Source organism: Cynocephalus volans, chromosome 9 (genome assembly GCF_027409185.1).
Source record: "Cynocephalus volans isolate mCynVol1 chromosome 9, mCynVol1.pri, whole genome shotgun sequence".
In the NCBI taxonomy this organism is placed as follows: Eukaryota; Metazoa; Chordata; class Mammalia; order Dermoptera; family Cynocephalidae; genus Cynocephalus; species Cynocephalus volans.
Window position 1 is genome coordinate 3,911,406 of NC_084468.1, and position 23,566 is coordinate 3,934,971.

General features: G+C 58.1%; 1 protein-coding gene across 2 annotated transcripts in view; it reads right to left on the reverse strand.

The window, feature by feature from the left end:
• Positions 1 to 3,349: 3,349 nt before the first annotated feature.
• HTRA3 (HtrA serine peptidase 3) overlaps positions 3,350 to 23,566 on the reverse strand; it is a 31,799-nt gene continuing 11,582 nt past the window's right edge. Inside the window, exons 2-9 of one of the 2 annotated variants that reach the window (XM_063108188.1) lie at positions 21,940 to 22,039; positions 17,517 to 17,739; positions 15,617 to 15,811; positions 14,867 to 14,899; positions 12,844 to 12,958; positions 8,058 to 8,106; positions 6,058 to 6,153; positions 3,350 to 4,400 (exon numbers count right to left, since the gene is read on the reverse strand). In XM_063108188.1, coding sequence (XP_062964258.1) covers positions 4,235 to 4,400; positions 6,058 to 6,153; positions 8,058 to 8,106; positions 12,844 to 12,958; positions 14,867 to 14,899; positions 15,617 to 15,811; positions 17,517 to 17,739; positions 21,940 to 22,039 — 977 coding nt within the window. In that variant the 3' untranslated portion in view covers positions 3,350 to 4,234. Of the gene's footprint in view, positions 4,401 to 6,057; positions 6,154 to 8,057; positions 8,107 to 11,662; positions 11,746 to 12,843; positions 12,959 to 14,866; positions 14,900 to 15,616; positions 15,812 to 17,516; positions 17,740 to 21,939; positions 22,040 to 23,566 lie in introns of those variants that run through there. The other variant, XM_063108189.1, reaches the window with a different exon arrangement.

Sequence of the window (23,566 nt, forward strand, 5' to 3'; positions counted from 1 at the left end):
CTGAAAAAATTGTTTTTCACTGAGAGCAGCTGGAGGAGCAGCCCAGAAGGCTGGCTGTGCCTGGCTGGGAGCCATCAGGGCTGGGTGGCTGGGCAGAGCAACGAGCCCACTCCCACTGCTGCAGGGCCCACCAGGGCGGGCAGGTGGGCGGGCAACCCCTAGCATCAGGGGAGGGCTGTCTGAGACCCATTGTCCTTCCTCCTCAAGAGTGGCACCACAGGCCTCCTTGGGTGCAAAACTCAGAGCCGAAGTTGCCGACAGAGGCCAGCTAGAAAGTGTCAGCAGAGTCCACAGCCCTGGGCTGGAGACCCCCATGTCCCACCTCCCCATTTCACAGATGGGCAGCCTGAGGCCAGAGAAGGGTGGGGCTGGCCACAGTCCTGCAGGGGCTGGTGCAGGGAGCAGGAGGATGGGAGGTGACACTTTGGGGGCAGTTTTGGGGCCAGACCTGAGTCAGGAAGCTCCTATGTGCCATTTGATTCAGTGCTTGATGCAGCAAAGCAGACGCGCCTCCCCTCTCAGAGACAGGACAGGGCTCAGCCCGGCTGTCCTTTCTGGAGAGCAGCCCTGCCTCAATGGGACCGTCTCTCCCCCTCCCCACTGCTCCCTCCTTCTGTCCCCTCCTACCCTGAGGGCTCTGGTCGGGGAGAGGGACTGGTGCCTGCAGAGGGCATGTCCAGGGAGACCTGGTCCAGCCAGCTCTGGACCTCAGGGCGAGAGGCAGGAGCCAGGCACACAGCTTAGGGCACAGGACTGGCACACCTGCTGGACTGTGGCTGGGCACTGCAGCAGGCCCACGCAGCTTTCTCTCGAGAGCCTGGGTAGTGGGGGCTGTCGATGCCCTGCCACGGCCCTGCGCACCTCTGACGCTGCCTGCAGCTTCAAGGCAGGGTCTGGGCTCCCATGAGCGCCACCTCCAGAGCCTGCATCCTTCTGCTTCCTGGCCCGAGGGTTTTCTCCAGCTCCAGAAGCTTGCTCAGGATGCTTGCTTGGGGATTTACCACCCCCAAGGCAGCCCCACCTATGGAGGAGGGGCTGCAGATGAATTCTGCCAGCTTCCCGCACCTCGGTGGGGATCGTACTCTCACTTTTCAGGTTCTCAGAGGGTCTCAGTGAGGCTCGTCCCCAGCTACCCCAGAGACTGACAGCTTGACGCACACCCCTCACTTGCCTTCTCTCTCCTCCCTGCCTCAGTCTCCCTATTCCCTCACTGTGCTCTTGGAATTACCTCCCAAATAAACCAACTGCACCCAAGCCCTTGCCGCAGGGTCTCCCTTCAGATGAACCCAGACTTAAGAAAATCATATCATCTCCATTTTACAGATGGGGAAACCGAGGCCCAGAGAAGCAGGGTGACTGAGGTCATTTGAACTCAGCCCGCGGTACACCTCAGGCCCCGTACTGGATCTCGGGGCTGGAGGGGAGGCCAGAGGAGACGGAGAGGCCTCCAGTGCAGGTGTGAGTTCAGCCTCATGCAGACAGCCCAGGAGAGCACAGCCCAGCTGCGAGCTTGCTTTCCCTCCGCTACACTTGGGGGCAGACGCAGGTGGTCGGGACGGTGGTCTGAGCTGAGGTGTCAGGCTCTGCACCCCTCGGGGGTGGGGACAGGTGTTGAGGGAGGAGAGGTGGGCTCTGCCCCCCACGTGGTAGACACCACGCAGAAACAAAGTGAACAGGCAGAACCCCCAGAATGGTTCTGGACATTGTCATAGGGACCCATGACCTCTCAGATTTGGGAGGGCTCCAGCAGTGGGGGCTAGTCTTCCCTGGGACCCCTCAGCCTCAGCTCTGATGCTCCCAGCACGCTCCCTAAGCACTGCCCCCTCAGATAACTCAACACCTGCTTCCAGTCTCCCTCCTGCAGAACCCAGGCCCACATGCCCGGAGGCCTTGTCCTGGATGTGGTGGGTGCAGAGGGACAGGGGCCTGGCTCTGACTTTTCCAGAAGACGCTGGCAGCTGGGGTGGCCTGTGACAGAGGGTTACACTATTGGAGGCCAGATAGGGGTGTATCTGGGGGTGAGGGTGGCCAGTGGGAGGCCTTGACTATGGTATGGTGCGGGGTTGGGAAGCGTCTGGCCCGGGCGCCTCTCTGCCTGGCCCCTCCCTCCCCAGCAGGGGCTGGGTGCGGCCTGGGCATGCGGAGGGCTGCTCTGTGCATTTGGTAACCTGAGCCTGCTGATTTCAAAACTGGGAATGGTGAACCAGATCAGGGCACCCTCATTAAAAAGCTGCTTCTGGTTCTCCCATCTTTTCCTGGGCATGGGTGCTGGCGGGTGCTCTTTTGTCTGATTCTCCACCCTCTAGCCAGCCACCACCTAGTGCCACCAGCACCCACTGCATCTGTCTCCTGAGACCTTCCAAGAGTCCCGTCTAGCATCACACAGGATCCTGTGCCACGATGGCCATCTGAGGCCAGCTCCTAACGTAAGCCCTGGGGAAGGCCATTTAAAATCTGAACCTGCTGAATCTCAGGCTCTCAGGGCTTGGAGGACTCAAAGTTCTGCAGTTCATCCTCCAGTAGGGAGAAGGTGGCTTGTGGTCACTTAGCTGCCCAGAGGCCGGCTGGGGCAGATCCTACCCCTCTATGAGGTTGGGCCAGAGGGTTCCAGATCCTTCTGGTCTTGGTGGTCCACAGAACAGGTGTGGGTCCTTCATTCTCAGCTGTGGTGGGCAGCCCTCACCCTCTGTCTGATGCCCCTTACTGAGCTGCCCTAAGAACACACCCTGGGTAAGTTCATGGCTCTCAACGTCCTGCTTCCAGCCACCCTGGGCTGTGTCCCTCAATAGCCTGTTTTTTTAAAAAAAAAAAAAAATCCCCTTCTGCCTCAGTTTTCCCATTGCTAGGTGAAATAGGACAGATGCAGAGAAAGCTTTGTCACATGGCCAGGCACACAGTGAGGCTTAGGGGGAGTTGCTGTGAGCCGGGCACCTCTCCAAGCACTCTGCATGAATCCCCTCGTCTCCCACAGCAACCAGAAGGTCATTCCTCCTGTACTGAGGAATGGGCCAAGGCAGGGAGTGGGCTATCTTTTGCCCAAGACCACAGAGCTAGAAGTAAGTGCAGGGTCTGGGACTTGAGCCCAGCAGGCTGACCTGGCATCCGCCCTCCACAGCACCGCACAGCCCCAAGGGCTGCTGTGTCCTATGCTTGGCCATGTGGAAACCCACGAAAGGCCCTCAGCTCAGTCTCTGCTCATGTGCCCGGTGATGTGTTAGCTGTGGATCCCCAGGAAAAGCTGGCCAGTGGGGAGTGGGTTGCCCCAAACACCCCATGGCTGAGAACCACGTGCTTATAAACTTTAATTCCCACACAGTAGAGAGACATACAGTACAAGCAACATCGGGAATCGGTTTTACAGCGAAGCTCACAAATATACCTAGAAACACACACAGGTGCCCCAGCTGAGAGCAGGTGCCTGTGAGAGCCCCGCTGCTCCTGGGTGGCAGTTCCGTGCAAACAGGTAGCTGCACCCCACAGCTGCGGGGAGGTGAGGCTAGCTCAGTCCTCGCACCCCCCGCAGGTCACCTCGGGGAGGCTGAACCTCTCCAGGCAGCAAGCCGACCTGCTCCGCTGCCTGCCGGCATCCTGCCTCCTGGGAAGGGCACCTCATCTTGCATGCAGGGCTCAGCTCGGCAGCCAGGGGGACTTTCAGTTGGTGCCTGCTCCACGCCAGGCCCGTCAGACCCTGAGTCCTCAAGGGGGTCAGACGTGGCCTGCCCTCCAGGGACTCCAGGCTGGTGGGCAGACAGCCCCAGTCATACAACGTGGTGGGTGCCGGGGCAGAGGGAAGAATCAGGGAGGCGTTCATGGGCACTGGGAGCTGAAGTGGCAGAGGGTGGATGAGGGGAGGGTGGGGTAGGAGCAGCGTGGGCATTTCTGACAGAGGGATTGGCAGATGCAGAGACAGGAAGCTGGGAGAGAGGATGGACTTCCTGGGAACTGCAGGAGTTTTCTAGATATCCTTAGAGGGTGACCTCCAGGAGCATCTGCACGAGGGGGACATTGGGCTTCCCTCACGGGCACTGGGATGTGGCGTCCGGGATCCAATGCTCCCCCAAGGCTGAGATCCGGACCCCTGGCCAAACCCAGCCTCCTGCTCTGCCTCTGGACGGCTGGCCCGGAAGGCGGCTGCTGGCCCTGCTGAGGACCGACAGCGGTCCTTCGTCCTGTCCTGGGGAGGCAGCGACCCCGCTGTCAGCAGGCTCTGGCTCTGGAGGGAGGCGGCCCCACCTCACACGACCACCTCGGGCGCGATGCTGAAGAGCAGGTCGTCGTTGCCCCGACGCACCTCCAGCAGGAGTGGGGACTCCGTCATGATGGCCTCCTGAAGCTCGCTCGAGTCCGCCAGAGGGCGCCCATTGACCTTGACGATGATGTCGCCATCTTGGATGCCTCCTCTGCCAACAGGAGAGACACGTGGTCACCAGGCACATCCTTGCAAGGCTGGGGCTGCATCGGGGCATGCAAGGGTTTAACAGCAGCAGTTCACATTTTTTTTGGTGGCTGGCTGGTACGGGGACCAGAACCTGGACCTTGGTGTTACCAGCACCATGCTCTCACCAACTGAGTAACTGGCCCGCCCAACGGCAGCAGATTAACAAAAATCATCAAGATGGGAAAGAACGGGGCCCTAACTCCAAAGCTCTCAGGACAGAAGAAAACCAGTGTCATGCGGCGGATAAATGATTTTTCAAACTGCTTCTCCCCTATGTCAGAAGGGCTACGTGCCAGTTCTGGCTGCGGCCTTCCTGGATGGGCCACCTCTGGCCAGGCACTCTGTCCCTTTGAGCCTCAGTTTCCATGTCTGCAGCCCTATGTGGGGAAGTGCTTTGCCAATTACAAGGGGCCCAGGCATCGGTTGTTACGTGACTCCAGTTACTAAGAGCTCGGGCGCAAGAGGCAGAACTCACTGCTGTGCGGTCTCCCACCCAGGGCAGGGAGGTGGGACGGCATCGCAGTTAGATGCATGGGCGACCACAGGGAAGTCCCTTCTCAGGCGTCAGTCTCCCCATCTGTAAGATGGGGGGGGCGGTTGCCCGCACAGCCCTGGCCGCAGTGAGGGTCAACTGAGATGATGGCGTGGATGCCTGGCTCACCCGGCAGCCTTGGCCAGCGTCTCGTCCACCTGGCTCCTGAGGGGCCTGCACATGGCCGCGCTTGGTCCCCGCTGCTGGCTGAAATTCTCAGTAGCCCAGCCACAATAGAGGCCCGAGTTCTGGGATTATCCTTTGGCCTTGTGTATCCATATTTCAACAGTATTTACCACAGGCCTGCGGGGCTGGGCACCGGTGCCCCCCATGTTCATCACAGAAGGTCATGCAGGCCCACTCCTAAGCCCAGCCTCATGATGCAGCACCGTGGCCGGAGGGCCCCGGTGGGCTGGAGGCCTGGCTGGCTCCTCTCCCCCCACCCCTGTCCTCACCCCCACAGCAGCCCCAGACCCCAGCAGCTCCCAGAACTCCAGCTGAAACCACCAGCCTGCTCCAGCCTGCCCACTGCACGGGTGGAGACCTGGCGGGAGACAGGGAGGTGGCGAGTTCAGAGCCCTCTGTGGGGCAGGTCAAGCGGTGTGGTCACATGTGTGCCTCAGCTCGTGGGTCACTACACTCAGCATTTCCCCACTGCTTGACAGTTTCAAAGAAAACAGTGCTCTTGACAAAGTCTCCTAGGGGTAGAAAGAGTGGGCTGAACCATCTCAAATGGAGGTGACAGATGAGAAAACATCTCATTTGACAGATGAGAAAACAGGCCCAGAAAGACCCAGGCCAGCCACTGGGCCAGGGTGAGAGCCAGGCTCCAGGCATGGTGTCAGCCCAGATGAAACCTCATAGCCTCCGCTGCTCCAAGGAAAGAACATTCTGGGCCACAGAGGGCCACAGAGAGGCACAGCCAAGGCTCTCTAGCCCTCCCCTGGCACAGAGGACAGGCCAGATCCCACCTGCCTCTTCCCCACCACATCACTTTTCCAGGAAGTTCAAGGTCACGTGAGGTCAGTGGCCACCCCCACCAGCCAGGATGTCTGTCGGCCTCTCTGCCTCCTCTGGCAGAGCCTACCTCTGAGAAGGTGAATTTGGAACAACTTCTTGCACATAAATTCCACTGCTGACTGCCGGGAAGTCTGGGTTGCTGGCCCGTAACTCCTCCACCAAGCTGGAAAGACAGTTCAGCTGTTCAGGCACCTCTGAGCCTCCAACCTCTCCACCACCCAGGCCAGACAGCAGCCTCTGCTGAGCTCCCATACTGCCCTGTCCTGCCACTAACCATTCTGTGTCCCCAATAGGCGTGGATCCTCAAGAGAAACTCTGTGACAATGGCTGGTTAGAAGTGTGGGCAGGATAGATCCATAGAAGCGTGGATGCATGGTAGGAAGGAGGAAAGGAGGACGGACGCATGGGAGGAAGGAGGAAAGGAGGACGGACGCATGGGAGGAAGGAGGAAAGGAGGACGGACGCATGGGAGGAAGGAGGAAAGGAGGACGGACGCATGGGAGGAAGGAGGAAAGGAGGACGGACGCATGGGAGGAAGGAGGAAAGGAGGACGGACGCATGGGAGGAAGGAGGAAAGGAGGATGGACGCATGGGAGGAAGGAGGAAAGGAGGACGGATGCATGAGGAAGGAGGAAAGGAGGACAGATGCACGGTAGGAAGGAGGAAAGGAGGACGGATGCACGGTAGGAAGGAGGAAAGGAGGACGGATGCACGGGAGGAAGGAGGAAAGGAGGACGGATGCACGGGAGGAAGGAGGAAAGGAGGACGGATGCATGGGAGGAAGGAGAGATGAATGGACAGACGGGTGAGTCACAGAATGAGCACTGAAGACTGGACAGATGTTGGGATGGATGGGTGGACAGACGGACGGATGGATGGGTGCAAGAGAGAGAGGGAACACAACTGAAGGATAAAGGGGCATATTGGTCTTGATTGCAAATTGCTCCCAAATGCACTCCCTAGAGGAACAGTCGCTAAAATGGGAAGCGTTGCCATTTCAGGCACGGGCTGGGTGTGAGGGTGGAGGCGATGAGCACTCCTCAGACCCTCCTGAGCTCCCCGGTGCAGAGACCTCTTCCTTCTCCCAGCCCTTAGCCTTGACTTCCAGTCTTCTCCTTCCTTCCTGCGCCCCTCTTGCCCACTCCTTCTTTTTACTGCACTCATTGGGTTTCCAGCTCCCGCTCTGCTGTAGACTGGTATTGGGGCAGAGCAGATGGATGAGCAGGACACGGGCCTTACTCCCTGGGAGCTCACTTCAAGTGATGATGATGGGGGGGTCCCACAAACAGGTGATTCCAACACGGTGGGGCCAGTGCGGTGCGGCGAGGGAAGCCAGGGCCATGCAGATGAACAGGAGACACTCCCTCCCACCCGAGTGGCCTCGGGTGGTAGAATAATATCCCCCCAGATTGTTCTAGAAGGACACCCAGAACCTCCAAATACGACTTTGGAAATAGGATCTTTGCAGATATAATCAGTTAAGAATGTTGAGATGATCTAGCCCTTATACTAAAGACACAATGACTGGTGTTTTCATAAGAGAAACAAGAGGGAGATTTGGATACAAACACAGACAGGAGAAGGCTGTGTCAAGACAGGGGCAAAGAATGGAGCGATGTGGTCACAAGCCAAGGAATGCCCGGAGCCACTAGAAGCTAGAAGAGGCAGGAGGATCTTTCCTAAGGCCTCAGAGGCAGCGTTGGCCCTGCTGACACTTGGAGTTCAGACTTTTTGGCCCCCAGAACTGTGAGAGAATACATCTCTGTTGTTTTAAGCCACCAAGTTTGTGGTAATTTGTTACGATAGCCCCAGGAAACTAATCAAGGAGGCTTCCTGGAGGAGGGGGCATCTGGAGGGGGTCCTGAGGGAGCAGAAGGAATCTATCAGGCAAAGAGGAGGAGGCATCCAAGCAGACGAACTAGCCTGAGCAAAGGTCAGGAGCCTGAGTGTGGTGGCCTATCGGAGCACCTGTGGAACTCAGCACAGCCAGGCTCGGGTCTGGAAGGAGGGTCATGGTGAGGGATGAGAGAGAGGGGCAGCAGGGGACAGAACTCTCTAGACACTCACTTTGGGGTGATGGTCCGCATCCGTATGCCGATGAAGCGCTTCTTCCAGTCTGGAAACAAAACACAGTGGGATCGGTTAGAGCCACTGTAAAAAGCCATAGCCCTCCGTAAAGGGACAAGCAGGGGACAGAGATTCTCCTGCAGGTCTAGGAAGAGGCAGGAGCCTTCCTGCTTGAGCCAGGCACCTACAGTGGCCCTCTTGTCCTGACTGTTCTCACAGAGTGGCAAGTCCTAGTTCTAGTCTGGCTGTCCACCCCCAGCCTCCATCCAACACCTGCTCCAACACCTGCTCCCCCAGCCGAGCTCTACCCCCATTCCCAGGGCCAGCAGGGCTCTCCTCTCCAGCTTTCATACGGCCAGTTCCCCAAAATTTCTTTGCATGGAACTGAACTCGTCACCTTCCCCTGCCTTCCCCATAAATAGTAATATTAACTGATATTGCCCGGTGATCACTAACTAGATGCCAGGCCTGTGGTTGGCGCATTCTCCACATAACTCACTGAAATGGCTCCCCTATCTTCCCAGATGCACTAGACTGTGACGTAGCAGGTGACTTAGACCCAGAAATAACATTTACATATTCTGAACCATAGAACAAGACCCAATAAATTTTAAATTTTTATTTCATAAAAGTTTTATTACTACCGTGGAATTAAACTAGAAATTAATACTATTAATTTTACTAGTAATTTTCTATTAGAAAGGTATCTAAACATTTCTGAGCTACTTTAAAACTAAATAACACACTCCTAAACAACCCATCCTCAAAGAAGAACTCAACAGGGAATCTAGAAAGTATTTTCAATTGAATAAAAATGAAGCCTGGCTGGTTAGCTCAGGTGGTTAGAGCTTGGTGCTGCTAACACCAAGGTCCAGGGTTCCATCCCTGTGGCCAGCCACACACACAAGAAAAGAAAGAAAATATAACATAAAATTTGTAGGATGTGGAGGCAGTATTCAGTGGGACATTAATAGTACTAAAATGCCTATATTAGGGGGGAAAAAAGTCTCAAATCAAAGACCTAAGCTTCTATTTTAAAAACTAGAAAAAGTGGACCAAATGAAACCCAAAGTAAGCAGAAGAAAGGAAATAGTAAAGATAAGAGTATAAATCAATGAATTAGGAAACAGAGACACAATAGAGAAAATAAATGAAAACCAAAAGCCGATTCTCTGAGATTAATAAGATTGATAAATCTTTAGCCAGACTGATTATGAAAAAAATAGAGAAGACACAATTATCGATATCAGCAATTAGAGAGATGACATCACTACAGAGCCTACAGACATTAAAAGGACAATAAGAGGATCCTACGAGCAACTTGAGGCCAATAAATGTGGCCATTTAGATAAAATGCATAAGTTTTTTGAAATCTCCAAATTACCAAAGCTCCTCCCAGAGGAAATAGATGACGATGGCAACGTGGGGAGGGGCAGGGGGAGGGGAAGGGAGGGGAGGGGGAGGGGCTGCTTAAAGATGCAGGTGTTCTTCCGGGAGTTGAAGTTTTGGAACTAGAGAGGGGACAGTTGCACTAAATCCTGCTGATCGGTAGACTCCAAAATGCTTAATTGTACATTATGTGGATTTCACCTCAATAAAAAACAAAACGTAAATTCTTCTGTAAGGTGTGAGGGCTGATCCTGGACTGTCCCGGGGGTCCTCAGGGTCCTCAGCTCCCGGCTGCTCAGCCTCTGCTACTGTCCTCTCCTCTCCTCTCCTCTCACAGCCTACGTCCCACGCCCTACATCCCACACCTCAGCAAATGCTGTTGGCTCAATGCTCAAAATAGATCCCAGACCCAGCCATGGCTCACCCCATCCGCTGCCACTGCTCCGGGCCAAGACACCAGGAGGGCAGAGTGTTTCAGGCATGGGCTTCCTGCCTGCAGCCAGGAGGGCCCTTTTAAAGCATCCCTGCCACTCTCAAAATCTCCAGCCTGGGGCCACATCCCATCCTGCCCGTCCCACTGCTCCACGGTCTCCTCTCCAGCCCCCACGCCCCTGCCCTGCGCTGGCTCTCAGGATGTGAACACACTGGCACCTGCCCGTCTCAGGGATGTGGGTGCTTCCCGCTCCTGCTGCCAGGCGGGTCTCCCCCAGTCCCCAGAGCCCGCACCCTCACTCCCGGCCCCTCTTCCTCTGGAACGAGAGCTCAGAGGGCAATGTCTCATCTGGCTCAGCACAGGCCCTTGAACATTCACCGTGGCTGTCGCAGACCTCGAGACCTCAACCACCTTTGCAAAAAGCCAAGACTCTGCAGGGCACCCCTTCCTGTCCAGAGCTGGGAAGGAGCAACCAGCCTGAGCTCAGTGTTGGGAACTCTAAAGCCTCTTGCCCTTGAGAAGGGACAACGGGGAGAGGGTGCAGAACAGCACCCAGTGCCAGGCCACTGGGCTCCCCCCTCCCGCTCCCGGCCCCTGCGTCTGCCCTGGGTGGGTGGGCTGCGCCCTCCTGAAACTCAGGACTCCAGCACGTAGGTTCTTTGGAGCCCACCTGTGACCTCTGAGACCAGGAACATGCATTGGGCCCCCGCCCCTGCCCCCTCCTGCCTCCCTGCCACTCCTTGCAGGCCACAGACGTCCCCTGCACCACAAGGTGAATGAGGTTTCCCACTCCCCAGGCCAGAGCCAACAGCTCAGCAGCTCACAGAGGAGCAGGCGCCCATCGACTGCCCAGGCCCCATGAACTCAACACCCCCCACGGGTGTACACTCTGGTTCTATGGCTGCTGAACCCCCAAACCCTCCTGGGGCTCCAGGCCGAGGCCAGGCAATGGCTCTTCACCCTGAAAGCCCCCCAGAGGCCTCTGCACCCGGACCCCTAGGCGAGAACAAGAGAGGCACGTAACGCCTCCTGACTTAATGAAAAGATCGTTCATTTTAAAGAATGTTAGATTAACTGAGTTTGGATCATTTGATATTTTTATTTAAAAAAAAAAAAAGAAAAGCAAAAACAAACACCAGTCAGCTTCAGAAGGGTTTTAACAATATTGATTCTGCCACCCAGCCAAGATCCACCAGGCTCTTCGGTTAGTCTGCACCGTCCTGGGGGAGTTGACAAAGCACTGGGACAGGGGACAGATGTTTCCCGGGGGGGTCTGGGGTGAGGTCAGCACTGACTGGGACAGTCCCTGTCCAACAAAAGAGCAAATCTGGGCCCAGGGCAGGCTCTTGTCTGAGAGAGAAGGGGAGAGACAAAAAGCAGGATGCTACCCTCCCATTTCCAACGAAACGGTCGCCTCACAGCTCAGTCTGTGCAAAGCGTAGCTTCACCAACTTCCAGGAAGGTGGCCAAAGGCACAGGCACCCACGGGGCAGAGGATAATTAAACTGAAAAGGCCCGGCCATCAAAGGACCAAGGCTACGGCAGGTGTGCAGGTGCAGCCCTGGGTCAGTTCTGAGCTCCCTAGCAGCCAAGAGGAAAGGGCTCAAGAGGTCAGACGGTCCTCACTGTCCAACAGAAGAAGCCTTCAGCTTCTTCAGGAAAGACAGGCTCTGCCTGGCTCCAGATTCTCTTCACATAAGGGACACTGAAGAACAAACGAGCAGTCCTCGGCAGCAGTTCCTCAAGTGACCAGTCCTCTCGGCACTGGTCGTGCTGCACTGGGGTCCATGTGCTTGGCTGGTGGGGCGTGGAGGAGTGTGAGCACGAGGAAGCCCCTCTGCTCTCAATGAACCTTGGGTGGGGACGCTGGGAGGAGACAGGGAAGCAACGTGAAGGCGTGAACAGCGGGGCTGAGTCGGCCTGGGCACTGGCCGGGAGGTAGGTGTGGGGGACACAGTGGTGGCAGGAGGGAGAAGCTCACGGAGCTAAAGAGGGAAGGTGGAGGCCAACAGGAAAGGTCCTGAGATCAGAAGTGTGACCCTCCTCGGGGAAGCGGCTGCGGCCACTGACTTAAGATGCCCTAAGCTGATTTAAGTGGCATGCTCTCACTTGGGAGTCACCTTGTGTCCTGTCAGGACCTCTCCCAGATGGATGCTCGCGGCCATCTAGGAGCAGGCAGGGTGGACAGGACATCCCTCCTGGATGGGGCTGAGACAGGGGTGGGAGGAGGGTGACTTGCAAGGATCAGTGTCCTGGGCTCTGCTCCCCGGAATAGAGGATAAGCTGCTGGGCGGTCTGCACGGCCCACAGGCTGAAAGACGGAGTATTTAAGGATGGGTAGCTAGACGGAAAGAAGGAAGGGGTGAGGGAAGGAAGAAAAGCAGGAAGGATGGATAGATGATGGATGGATGGACGGACGGACGGATGAGTGGATGGACGGACAGATGAGTGGGTGGATGGACGGATGGATGAGTGGATGGACGGATGGATGAGTGGATGGACGGATGGATGAGTGGATGGATGGACAGATGAGTGGATGGACGGACGGATGAGCGGTTGGATGAATGTACAGATAGTGGGTGGATGGATGAACAGAAGGAAGGAAGCATTAGGTTCTGACAACTAAAGAGCAGCCCAGACAAAAGCAGCCCAGGGAGTCCAAGCAGCTTATGGTGGGAGCTGAGATTGGAGGTCCCCAGCCAGTAGGAGACCGTCTGGAGGGGCAGGGGATGAACGTGGCCGTGAAAGGAGGACAGTCAGGGAAGAAGACCCTGAGAGAGGCTGAGGATGAGCTACCCTGGAGTCTCACAGATTTGGGGTGGGCGAAGGGGCCGAATCCGGGAGTGAGCGAGGTTCGCACAGCACCTTGGATGAGCCCCGGCCCCAGAGCTAGGAGCTTTGGGGGCCTCAGCCCTGGGCGCGCACGCCCTGCCTTACCCGGCCCCCACCAGGTGAGCTCTTTACCTTTGATGTGCTTGTCCTGGAACTCCGTGAGGAAGCGCGTGATGCGGTCCGAGGGGATGGCAAAGGAAATGCCAGCTGTGACCTTGAGCGTGTTGATGCCAATGACCTCGCCGTCCTGGGTGAGATCACAGGGGTCACTCGGGGAGCCCAGGCAAGCAGCTACCCACAAAGCGTGATGTCCCAGGCCCTGTTCCAGAGGCTGACCCCAGCTGTCAATGCCCCCGCCCAAGAAGCTCTCAGAGCGACCCCACACATTCCTGAATGGGTTGTTCTTGGGGTCATGTCTGAGTCAGCGACCCCCCACCTCTCCAACTCTGGTGACATCTGCCTCCAAACCCTGGAGTCCCCCTACTCCATCCCTGGAGAGTGCTGCCAGCCAGGGAAGCTTGCAGCTTGGGCCTGCCTCCCTGGCTCCGGCCACCTGCCCCTGAGGAGCAGTGTCCACTGGACCAAGGACACCACCAGGCTGTGTTCTGAGGGGCCAAGAGAGGAAGAGATAGCATGATGCCTTCCAGGGACCCGGACCTTGTCTACCCCTTCTGGAGGCAGGGGCAGGGCCGTGAGAGGAGCCAGGACAGCTCCTGGGCATCCCCCACTCTGCCCCTGCCCTGCACCCACACAAGGCTGGCACTGCTGGGCAGGATCTGCCCTGGCCAGTGGGATCTCACACTCAGGCACACTCCTGGGAAGGAGCCCCTGCCCACAGCTTGGCACACACCCCTGGTCCCCCCCGTCCCGGCCACAGCAGGGGTGAGGTATACACACAACATCCTGGCCAGGGTCTGGCCAGCTCTCCAGGGCACCCCTCTCGGGCCTGGAGCAGAGCCTTGGATCAAGGCACCCTTTGTCCTCCTGGTGCCTAGGAGCTCATGAGGTGGGTGGGCCAGCCAAGAAGATCCAGTGCATTGGGACTCTGTGTCTATCCTTGGTCCTTTGTCTGCCCATCCCTAATGCCTGGGCGACACATAGTGGCCTCCTGGCCCTGGCTTCCTAACCTCCAGTCTAAAGTCCACCTACATTCTCAAATACCAGCGCATGCCCTCAGCCCTGCTGAAAGCCTGAGAGGAGCACTGGGCAAAGCCACATCAGCACTGGTGTCCTGAGACCCACAGGGGCCATCAGCCCCTCGCACCATTCCATCATCTGATCCCAGCCTGGCTTCTCCAGCAATGGTGCCTGCCTGAGCCCCCATGAGCCTCCCTCACACGTGGATGAATAGGTGGAGAGGTGGATGAAAAGAACTGTTAAATGGGGGATGGACGAGTGGGTGGATGGATGACGGACGGACGGGAGGAGGGATGCTGTGCCTTCTCCCTGGGATAGTGCTCTCCTGCACCTGCTCCTCCACCTTGGCAGCCTGTGTTAGATGCTCCCGCCTCCAGGAAGCCCTCCCCGATCCCACATCAGCTGTAAGGCCTCCCTGCCGAGTCCCTCCAGAGCTGTGTCATGCGGCTCACATCGTGTTCAGGCCTGTCCACATCTGGCCACCTCCCCCTCCAAAGGTGGGAGCTCCCTGAGACCGGGGCTGTCTCCGATGCTTCAGGGCCCAGGAGCTCTGAACTAAACTATCTAGATCATTCTGGGAAAATCTCACCTGGGATAACAATGAGCCTGGCAGTGGGGCCCAGGACAGAATGTGGAAGGGTGACTGAGGGGAACGGGAGGGATGAGGACACCGTCCCATCTCAAATGCAAAATTGAGGACAGGGAGGTCCAGAGGGGTGAGCAGCCCGGACCTGAGCCTCCTCTGCCCCAATTCCTCCGATGGGCACTTGGCCCCAGCCTGGGTGGCTGTTCTGGGTGACTCCTTCCTGACAGCTGCCAGCATCCCAGAGGGGCATGAGGCAGTATGTGCCTTGGGGTCCTGTCCTCCTTCCAGGCCTCCAGCCCTGCCACGTTCCTGACTGTCAGGCATGAAGGTTCTAGGGCCATAGTTTGGGTCCTGTCCCAACCTCGAGGCTGCGCCTCTCCATGTGAGCAGAGCCCCAGAAAACCAGAGACTCCAGTTCTAGGGGTCACTTACCAGGTTCACCAGAGGTCCCCCGGAGTTCCCGTACTGCAAGGGGAGGAAACAGGGAGTCAGCTGTGCCCCGAGCCCCGCCCGAGGGCTCCTGAAGCTCTTTTCTCTGACTCTTTCTCTACCAGTGCAGAGACACATAACCAGATGTTAGCCCCAACAGCATCAAGAGGCCTCAGTGCTGTCCCAATTTCACAGATGAGAAAGCTGAGCCCACAGTGGCCAAGCAGACAGCGTCAGATGATCGGGGTCTGACCAGCTGGCGCTCTCTGCACAAACCACACACATCAGCGTCTCCCCCACTCGCGGGCTCGGTAGCACCGACTGGGCACATGCCAAATGGGGGCACTACTTCTCATCCTGCCAGCCTGGAGAGTATAAAGACTAACATTGCCAGCAGAGCGCCTGAGCCATGGCAAACCCAGGGGGACGGGTGCTGGGGCGTCGGGCAAAGTGTGAATGCAGAAGGTGCCGTCCAACATAACCACAACAGTAACAAAAAGCAATGTTGGCCCAGGTGTGCAATGTGCACAGACACTCCTGGGGCCACGGCCACGGCCATGCCTGTCCCTCTCGAAGGGCTACCCAAGTCAGGGCAGCTGCCACCCAGCGGTAGAAGTCACAAGGTTAGAGCTCCACTTAATAAAGAAGACAAAGAGAGAACTTTCTAGCAGGTGAATGTGTCAATATGGCTCTGGGGATAGGGAGCAAGCCCGGCCAGAGGCCACCTCGAGGCCTCCCACCCCCTGGACTCACGTTGATGATGGCATCCGTCTGGATGTAGTCCATGTCCGAGTCCCGGAGGCCCAGCTCCTTGCCGTCCCTCTGGGCAGTGCTGACGATGCCCGTTGTCACGGTGTTCTGCAGGGCGAAGGGGCTGCCGATGGCCACCACGAACTCACCGGGCCGCAGGTCTGCCGAATGGCCCAGCAGCAACACGGGGAGCTTTTTCTGGGGGGAGGAGGGAAGGCCATGGGAGGGAGGCTCGGCTGTCCACCTTCAGCAGTGACCAGAGCCGATGCTCCAGGGTGGACCCGGGGGAAGCAGAAGCAGCTGTGTAAAGCCCCGAGGGGTGAAGGCCGAGGCACGTCGCCCGTGTGGACCAGGCCAGGACGGCCTCCAGCTGAGACCGGCTGCGCCCACGACCAAAGGCCTCTTCTCACCAACAAGGCTCTTGATGACACCCATACCAATTCCCTCGTTCCGATTTTGCACCAGTTACGTGAGATGTCGCCATTGGGGGCTGGACGGAGGGTCCATGGGACACCTCGGCACCAGTCTGCAGCCTCCTGTGAGTCCACGCCCAGCCAGGTCCCACAGACCCCCCCCCCAGCACTGGAGATTGGTGAGACAGGACCCCATGCCTCGGGCTGTGGACAGCCCCGTTCCATCTGGCCACTCCTTTCTTATCATTTCAGCCATCGTCCCTTTTATTTATGCCTCCGTGTCAGATAAGGACGTTCTTCTTTCAGGGTTCAGGGGTGTTTTTTATAAGAGCTATCAACAAAAGAACTGATCTATAAACAGGGCAACGTGGAGCCCACTGCAAGGATTAAAGGAGACCCTGGCAGGCGAGTGCTGGCGTGGGCAGGTGAAGCTTCAGCCAGTGACAGAGAGGGTCCCGTGGAGGGACCAGGCCCATGCATCTGGAAGAGGAGGACCCAGAGAGATGACAGTTTTAATTGCTGACTGGCCAGAGCATGAGGGATGACAGCATGTGTAAGTGTCTGAAACCCCCGAGGCGGGAGCTGGGGAGGGGTCCACCCTTCCACCCTGTGCCCAAAGAGGCCAAGAGCCAGGGGCTCTGCTCGCAGCTCAATCTGATGCCATCAGCAGGGCCCAGGGTCTAGGAGGAGCTCCCTGCTGCTGGCACGTGGCAGCAGCAGCTGACCAGGTCTGCAGGACGCCTGAGGACTTGGTGACCTCACGGTGTGGGGGGGCGGCAGGCAGTCCCGCCACGGCCTTCCCAGGGTGATATAACAACAGCAAGAACATGCTGGGAGAGGCCTGGGCCTTGGCTGCCCACACCTGAGGCAGGTGATGTCCCAGTTAGCCGTGATTTGGGTGAGTTACCTAACCTCCCTGAGCCTCAGTTTCCCCATCTCAAATATCAGGGTAATGAAGGCCCCTTCCTCCCGGGGCTGAGGTGAGAGGAGTGCATACAGGCGAGTGCCCGGCCCAGAGAGGGACTTCTGGAATCAGCTGGTGGCAGTAACAGGAGGATTACCTCCACCCTGGTGAAGGTCTGCTTGGTCAGCTAGTGGGAGCTATAGACATGGAGATGGAGGGATGGGGTACCTGTCCCAAGTGCTCCATACCAGCCACTGTCGCCCCATGGTGTCCTCGGGAGTGGGCCCAAGCGGGACGATGAGGAACCTCATGGGAGCGACGTGGGGGCAGGTCTTCTCCCTGCCATGCCACAGGCTCTGCCCTGCACCTGGCCACTGGGGACACACAGGGCAGGAATCCAGGGACCCGGGTCCCAGTCTTACTTGAGCCACCACCGTGGGCAAACTGCTGGTCCCCTCTGGGCCTCAGTTCCTCCAGCTGTCTGTCGGAAGGTTGGGCTAGATCCTCTCTGAGGTCAGGAGTCTGGGAAGGGGCCCCTGTGACTGGACGCATGTGCCCCACCCCTACCCTGCCCACGCCCACTCACTTTGGGGTGGATCTTGATGGTGGCGATGTCAGACTTCTTGTCGATGTCTTTGATGGTGGCTTCGTAGGTGTCTCCGTTCTGCAGCTGCACCTTGAGCTGCTGCCGGCCTGAGACAGTGTTGGTGCTGGACACCACGTGGGCATTGGTGACGATCAAGCCAGCCTCCGACATGATGAAGCCCGAGCCACTGGACAGGGGCACATTGTGGCCGAACAGAGGATGTCTGCAGCCAGCAAGACAGGCGGGCACTCAGGGGGAGTCAGCCCCAGAGCCGGGCAGGGGGAGGTGAGGGGCAGAGCTGGCCTGGGGTGAAAGATCGCGGGTTTGGAGCCCCGAGGCCCGGGTTCAAATCCCAGCTCTGCCATCTGCCGGCCATGGACTTAGCCAAGGCACTTAACCCTGGACCTTTATCACCTCTGACTCACAATTTGTTGACATGAGACTTGAGGCCCGTGACGTGTCGGACCCATGTGACTCACAGCAGGCGCTCGCCGCCTGACCTCAGCACTGGTGCCAGGCAGGATTCCAATCTCACTCGTATCTGCCTGACCCAGGGCAGGAGGTGCCAGCTCTCTGAGCCTCGGTCTCCCCATCTGGGAAATGGGATGACACCTACTCCCCTCGGTGGTGATGTCCTGGCTCTAACGCGCCTAGTGACCAGTGGCCTCTCACCACACAAGACTATTATTATCAAAGGGATGCAGGCGCCCAAGGGTGCTGGTTCCCCAGAAGGCAGGGGCAAACCTTTGACTACACAGAGAGAGTAGGCCTGGGTCGGGGGGTGAGAGGAGTGTTGCCACCTCCCCCTGGTGTTCCCCTTGCCCCCCGCTGGCTGCCTGAAGCCCCAGTTTTGGCAGTGCTGGCAGCAGGCTCTGCTCAGTGAATATCATACCAGGCAGACACAGAGGGACAAGCACTAGACACGCCCAGAGGGGCAGGGCTCATAGGCACAGGTGACTGAATGGCAGCACGGCTGGCATGGGGCCTGACGCCGGAGTTCACTGATGGGTGGCCATTCCCAGTCCTCACCGGAGCCCTGAGTGGGAGGCACAGCCCGCTCTCAGCATGGAGGGAGGCGGATGCTGGGTGCAGCTCGGTGGGATGACTCCGAGACCCAGCATGAGGCCTGGCCCGGAGCAAGTGCTCAGTCCCTGAGACTGCCTGGCAGGGCCGAGCAGGAAGAACGTAAGAGGAAAATCAGCAAGGGGTGGAAATGTCGCACATCTCAGGGAAGTGATGGTCTCTGCAAGGAACAGAAGTGTCACTTCGGCCTACCAGGACTGGGGACAGCAGCCGAGGTCCCTGAGGGCTCCCTCTGAGACAGAGACAAGATCATTTAATGCTCACAGCTGCCCTACAAGGCAGGTAGTGTGGGCTGAATTGAATTATGTCCCCCCAAGAGATATGCTCAAGTCCTGACCACCTGCACCTGTGAATGTGACATTATTTGGAAACAAGGCCTTTGCAGACATAATGAAATTAAGATGAGGTCATGCTGGAGCAGGGTGGGCCCTCATCTGATGACTGGCATCCTTATAAGAGGGAAATTCAGACACCGGGATACAAAGGGTAGCCATGTGAAGACACGGGCAGAGACAGAAGTGATGCTCCCACAAGCCCAGGAACACCCAGGATTGCCAAAAACTGCTAGAAGCTGGGAGAGAGGCTCAGAACATTCTCCCTCAGAGCTCGCAGAAGGACCAACCCTGCTGACACCTTGATTTTGGACTTTGGGTCTCTGGATTTGTGACACAACACATTTCTGTTGTTGTAAGCCACCCTGTCTGTGGTGCTTTGTTACAACAGCCCTAGGAAACTCACACGGTACATAACCCTCAGGTCTCCTCTTCACAGGAGGGGAAACTGAGGCCCAGAGATACTGAACTGCTTGCCTGGGTCAGGCAGGTGGGCAAAGGGCAGAGTAGGAGTTTGCACCCAGGTAGCTTGGGCATCTGGCCACTCACTACCCTGCACGGTGACAGCAGTACTGTCCACTCACATTTGCGACCAGATTTTGCCCCCTGGCTCCGGTGTGCCCCAGAGTGGGGGCTGCACCTGTACTGCCTCCAGAAGCCCTGCAGTGCCTGCCGCTCCTGTCATGTATAGGGTCTGCCAAAAAGGCTGAGGTAGCCCCGTGGCCTCCACAGCCGTGTCCAGACCTGGGTCAGGGGCCACATTGGGGAGGGAGGCTCCTGCGCTCGATGAACATCTCACCTCGTCAGCCTTGGCGTCACCCACCACCCACTCTGAGGCTGCCACCAAGCCAGGCTGTAGTCAGTAATTAGCTGGCTCTGGGCCTGGTGCCAGAGCTTTCCAGAAAGTTCTGCACCTGTCCCAGCCATCCGGAGGCCCAGCAACGTGCTACTTAGCGCAGCCAGTTGTAATTTCCTCAATGACACATCTGAGGGTCCAGGGCCCGAGGGAAGAGTGGTGAGAGGTCAGCATGTGGCTTGACAGAGGTCAAGCCCCAGTTGCACGTAGCAGTCCTGCAAGCCTGGGTGGGTTTCTCAGGACAGAAAGTGCAGTGGATGTGTGGGGTGTGGCGGGCGTGGGGGGTGCAGCGGGCGTGTGAGCTGTTGGTCAGCACAGAGCAGCTGGGCAGGGGGCCACAGGGCTGAGCACTCCACAAGGAGTCCCATGAGCGAGTGCCCGGCCCCCTCCTATAGGAGGTGGGTGCCCCCAGGGCTATTTTGAGAAATGGGGACTACTCAGGAGTGCACAGCAGGTGGCTGAGGGTGTTATTCGGACTCACCCGGACTCACCCCGAGTGCCTTCAATGGGAGCTCAGGCACTGCCCCCAGGAGGGCGAGGCGTGAGGAGGGGGTGGTGATGTTTGTGACAGCGGCTGGGACTGGGCTGTCCCAGAGCAGGGAGCGCCATGCTGGAGCCAGGAATCCCTTGGGATCTCCCCAGGGCCACCTGGTCCTCTGGGCCTCACTATCAGGCAGAATGGCAGCAGCCGACTCTGTCACAGGGGGGCCAGATCCCTAGGAAAGTGCCGTGCAGACATGCAAGCCCCTGGCGGTGTGGTGTGGCTGAGGCCCTTGGTGACTTCGCGCTGACCGCTCCCTCCAATCCCCATCAGCATGGAGTGGGGCTAGTGTCTGGGACTCCCGAGCCTCCCCTGGGCTGCCCGAGGGCACCCGCCACACGCAGGGCCAAACAGTCAAGGAGGATGGAGGGAAGGAGCACTTTGAACCTGAGAATCACGCTGTGAACTTCTCTCTGGGGGACTCTTTGTAGGGTGGCAGTGATCTGAGGGCAGGGTTCCCTGAAACCAGCTCAGACACTCCCTGTGATGCTGGGGAGGTGGCAGAGGTCGGGGGGTGGCGTGGACCAGGGCAGGCCCCACTGGGGAGAAAGGAGGGAAGTTCCACACGTGCGTCTGCGACAACAAAGCTTCGGGGGAGGTGGGACCATGCACTGACACCGCTTCTTCTGCCAGGTCTGGACATCAAGCGTCCCTAATGACTGATTCCTTCACTCCTGCATTCGTTCCTTCGCTCACTCATTCACTCACTCATTCATTCATTTACTCGTTCATTCCCTCATCCGTCCACCCAGTCCCTCGTCCACCCAGTCCCCCGTCTGCCCAGTCCCCCATCCGTCCAGTCCCTCGTCTGCCCAGTCCCTCGTCCACCGAGTCCCTCGTCTGCCCAGTCCCTCGTCTGCCCAGTCCCCCATCTGCCCAGTCCCCCATCTGCTCAGTCCCCCGTCCGTCCAGTCCCTCGTCCACCCAGTCCCTCATCCGCCCAGTCCCTCGTCCGCCCAGTCATGCGTCCACTGACATGTCAGCTCACCCATCCTTTCACTCACTCGTTCCTGCTCCAGCCACACTGGCGTTGCTGCCTTGGCACCTTGGTTAGAGCCAGGTCCCCACCCCCCACATCCACCTGGCTACCTCCCTTGGTGTCTGCTCCAGGTGTAGCTTCACTGAGGCCTCCTGAGCCCCTAGTCCCTGCTGTGCCCCCTGCATCCCAAGCGCCCCACCCTGCTGCCCCCTGACTCTTGCCCACGGCCACTGGCAGCTTCCATCATCTTTCACAGTTGGGTTCTTTATCGATGCTCTAGTACATGGCCCTTCCAGAATATACACACAGTAGGTGCTCAATAAAACTGGTGGCATAAATGAAGAAAGAACCAGAGCTACTGTCACTGTGTATCCACCTAGCACCTGTAGCTGCATGAGGTACAAGGTCACTTTTTACTTCCCTAGATGAGACCAGGGTCTGAGCAGGACATCCTTCCACAAGGGCACACAGGGAGCCAGGAGACTTGAGCGAGCTCAGCCTGACCCCAAGCCCACTCTGCTTTCTACACCCTTGGCTGCTAGAATCGAGTCTAGGTTGGGCCCCAGAAAATAAGGGGGGTACCGGGGGGCACTGGGAGGCCATGGAAGGGCAAGGGGAGGAGGCTCACACACCTCAGGAAGAGCTCTATGTGGACCACAGCCGGTGCGATCTTCTCCACCACGTCTGCGATGAAGTTGAACTTGTACCGTGGGCTGGTCAGCTGGTGGAGACCTGCGCTGGCAGGAAGAACCAGGTGTGTTAGTGAGAACCAGACGCTGCCTGCTCCCAGAAGCCGTGCCCAGGGTGAGAGGAGGAAGCTCTGCCTGAAACCCCCACCCAGGTTCAGAGCCAGCCCCTGGGGGACCCCAACAGCAGTGAATGACACCCAGATAACTTGGGCAGGGGGGCTTGCTCACCCCGAGAATGGCAAACAAAGGCTTCTGTGTGCTCACCTCATTGGACCCTGCCAGGCCGGCCAGGAGGCTCAAAGAGGTTAGGACACTTGCCCTAAGCCACACAGCAGCGATGCTGGGGCTGGATCTAGGGTTGGTCCCCCTAAGCCCTGGCCTTTTCTCTCGCATTACAGCAATAGCCTTGTGCGAGAGAACCGTGCCCCCTCCTTGCTACAGCAGCGGCTGAGCACGGGTATAGTGGAAGCCCCCAGGGCATCCTTCCTTAGCTGCCCAGCCTGACCACAGTGTGGCATCCGCCTGGACAAACTGCACTGCTGATTTCTGCGTCGACAGGGCCCCACATCTGCATCTAACTTGGCCACACCCCAGTCTGACTTGCCAGGCAGGTCACGAACTTCCCTGGAACCTTCACGAGCTCGGATTTCTGCTGCCGTCAGCAGTGGGGCTGCTGCTTGCCAGGACCACAGGCCTAAGGCATGTGAGTGGCACACGGCCCACAGCCTTTGGTCTCCCAGCACGGGCCTGGCCCAGCTCTCCCAGGTCCCCACCATCAGGAACCCGTGCTGCTTGGCATTGCTTGCAGGGAGCTCCTGGGCCCAAAATGAGCACTGGGTTGGGAGTTACCCGCCCCTGGGGCTTGGCTGGGCATGGCTGCTTTCCAGCTGTATGGCCTCAGGCCAATCACCTACCCCCTCTGGGTCTTGACTCCTCATCTGAAAAAATGGGACTGAAGATGCCCTCCCTCTGCCCCGGGCCTGTGGGAACTGGGTGTGAGTGTGACTTGCAAACCGTGAAGCTCTCTGCCCAGGGGGAGCCACCTCTCCCTGCCCCTGATGGTGGCGAGCCAGAGGGCTCGGGCCATCTCATCCAGTTTTACAGCTGATGTTTCTCTAGACGATCTTTGGGAAGTGGCCAAGCATCGGGATCTAATGAAAATCTGATTTTCCAGATTGTCCAAAGGGACAAAGGTAACATGCTGAATGCAACCACAAGAGTGGGACACAGGCTGCCGTCCCCATGAAGGTCCCAATTCATTTCCCTGACTCTCCAGGGATCTGGGCAGGGATCTTTGCCTCCATCTTAAAGGGGGGGAAACTGAGGCTCAGTAAGACAAATCCTCTGGCCCAAGGGTGCATAGTTCCCGGAGGAGAAACCATGATGTGAAGGCAGGCTGCATGGCTCTCACCCCCACCCAGGCCCCAGCTCAGCCTGAGCTGGGACCTCGAGGACTGGCTCAAGCTCTGGCGTCAGTGGGGTGAGGAGAGGCCACCCCGTCCCTGGATCCTGCGATGTCTGCCTCTCAACTGGCCAGCGGGCTCAAGCCACATAGGCCCCAGCCCACTGA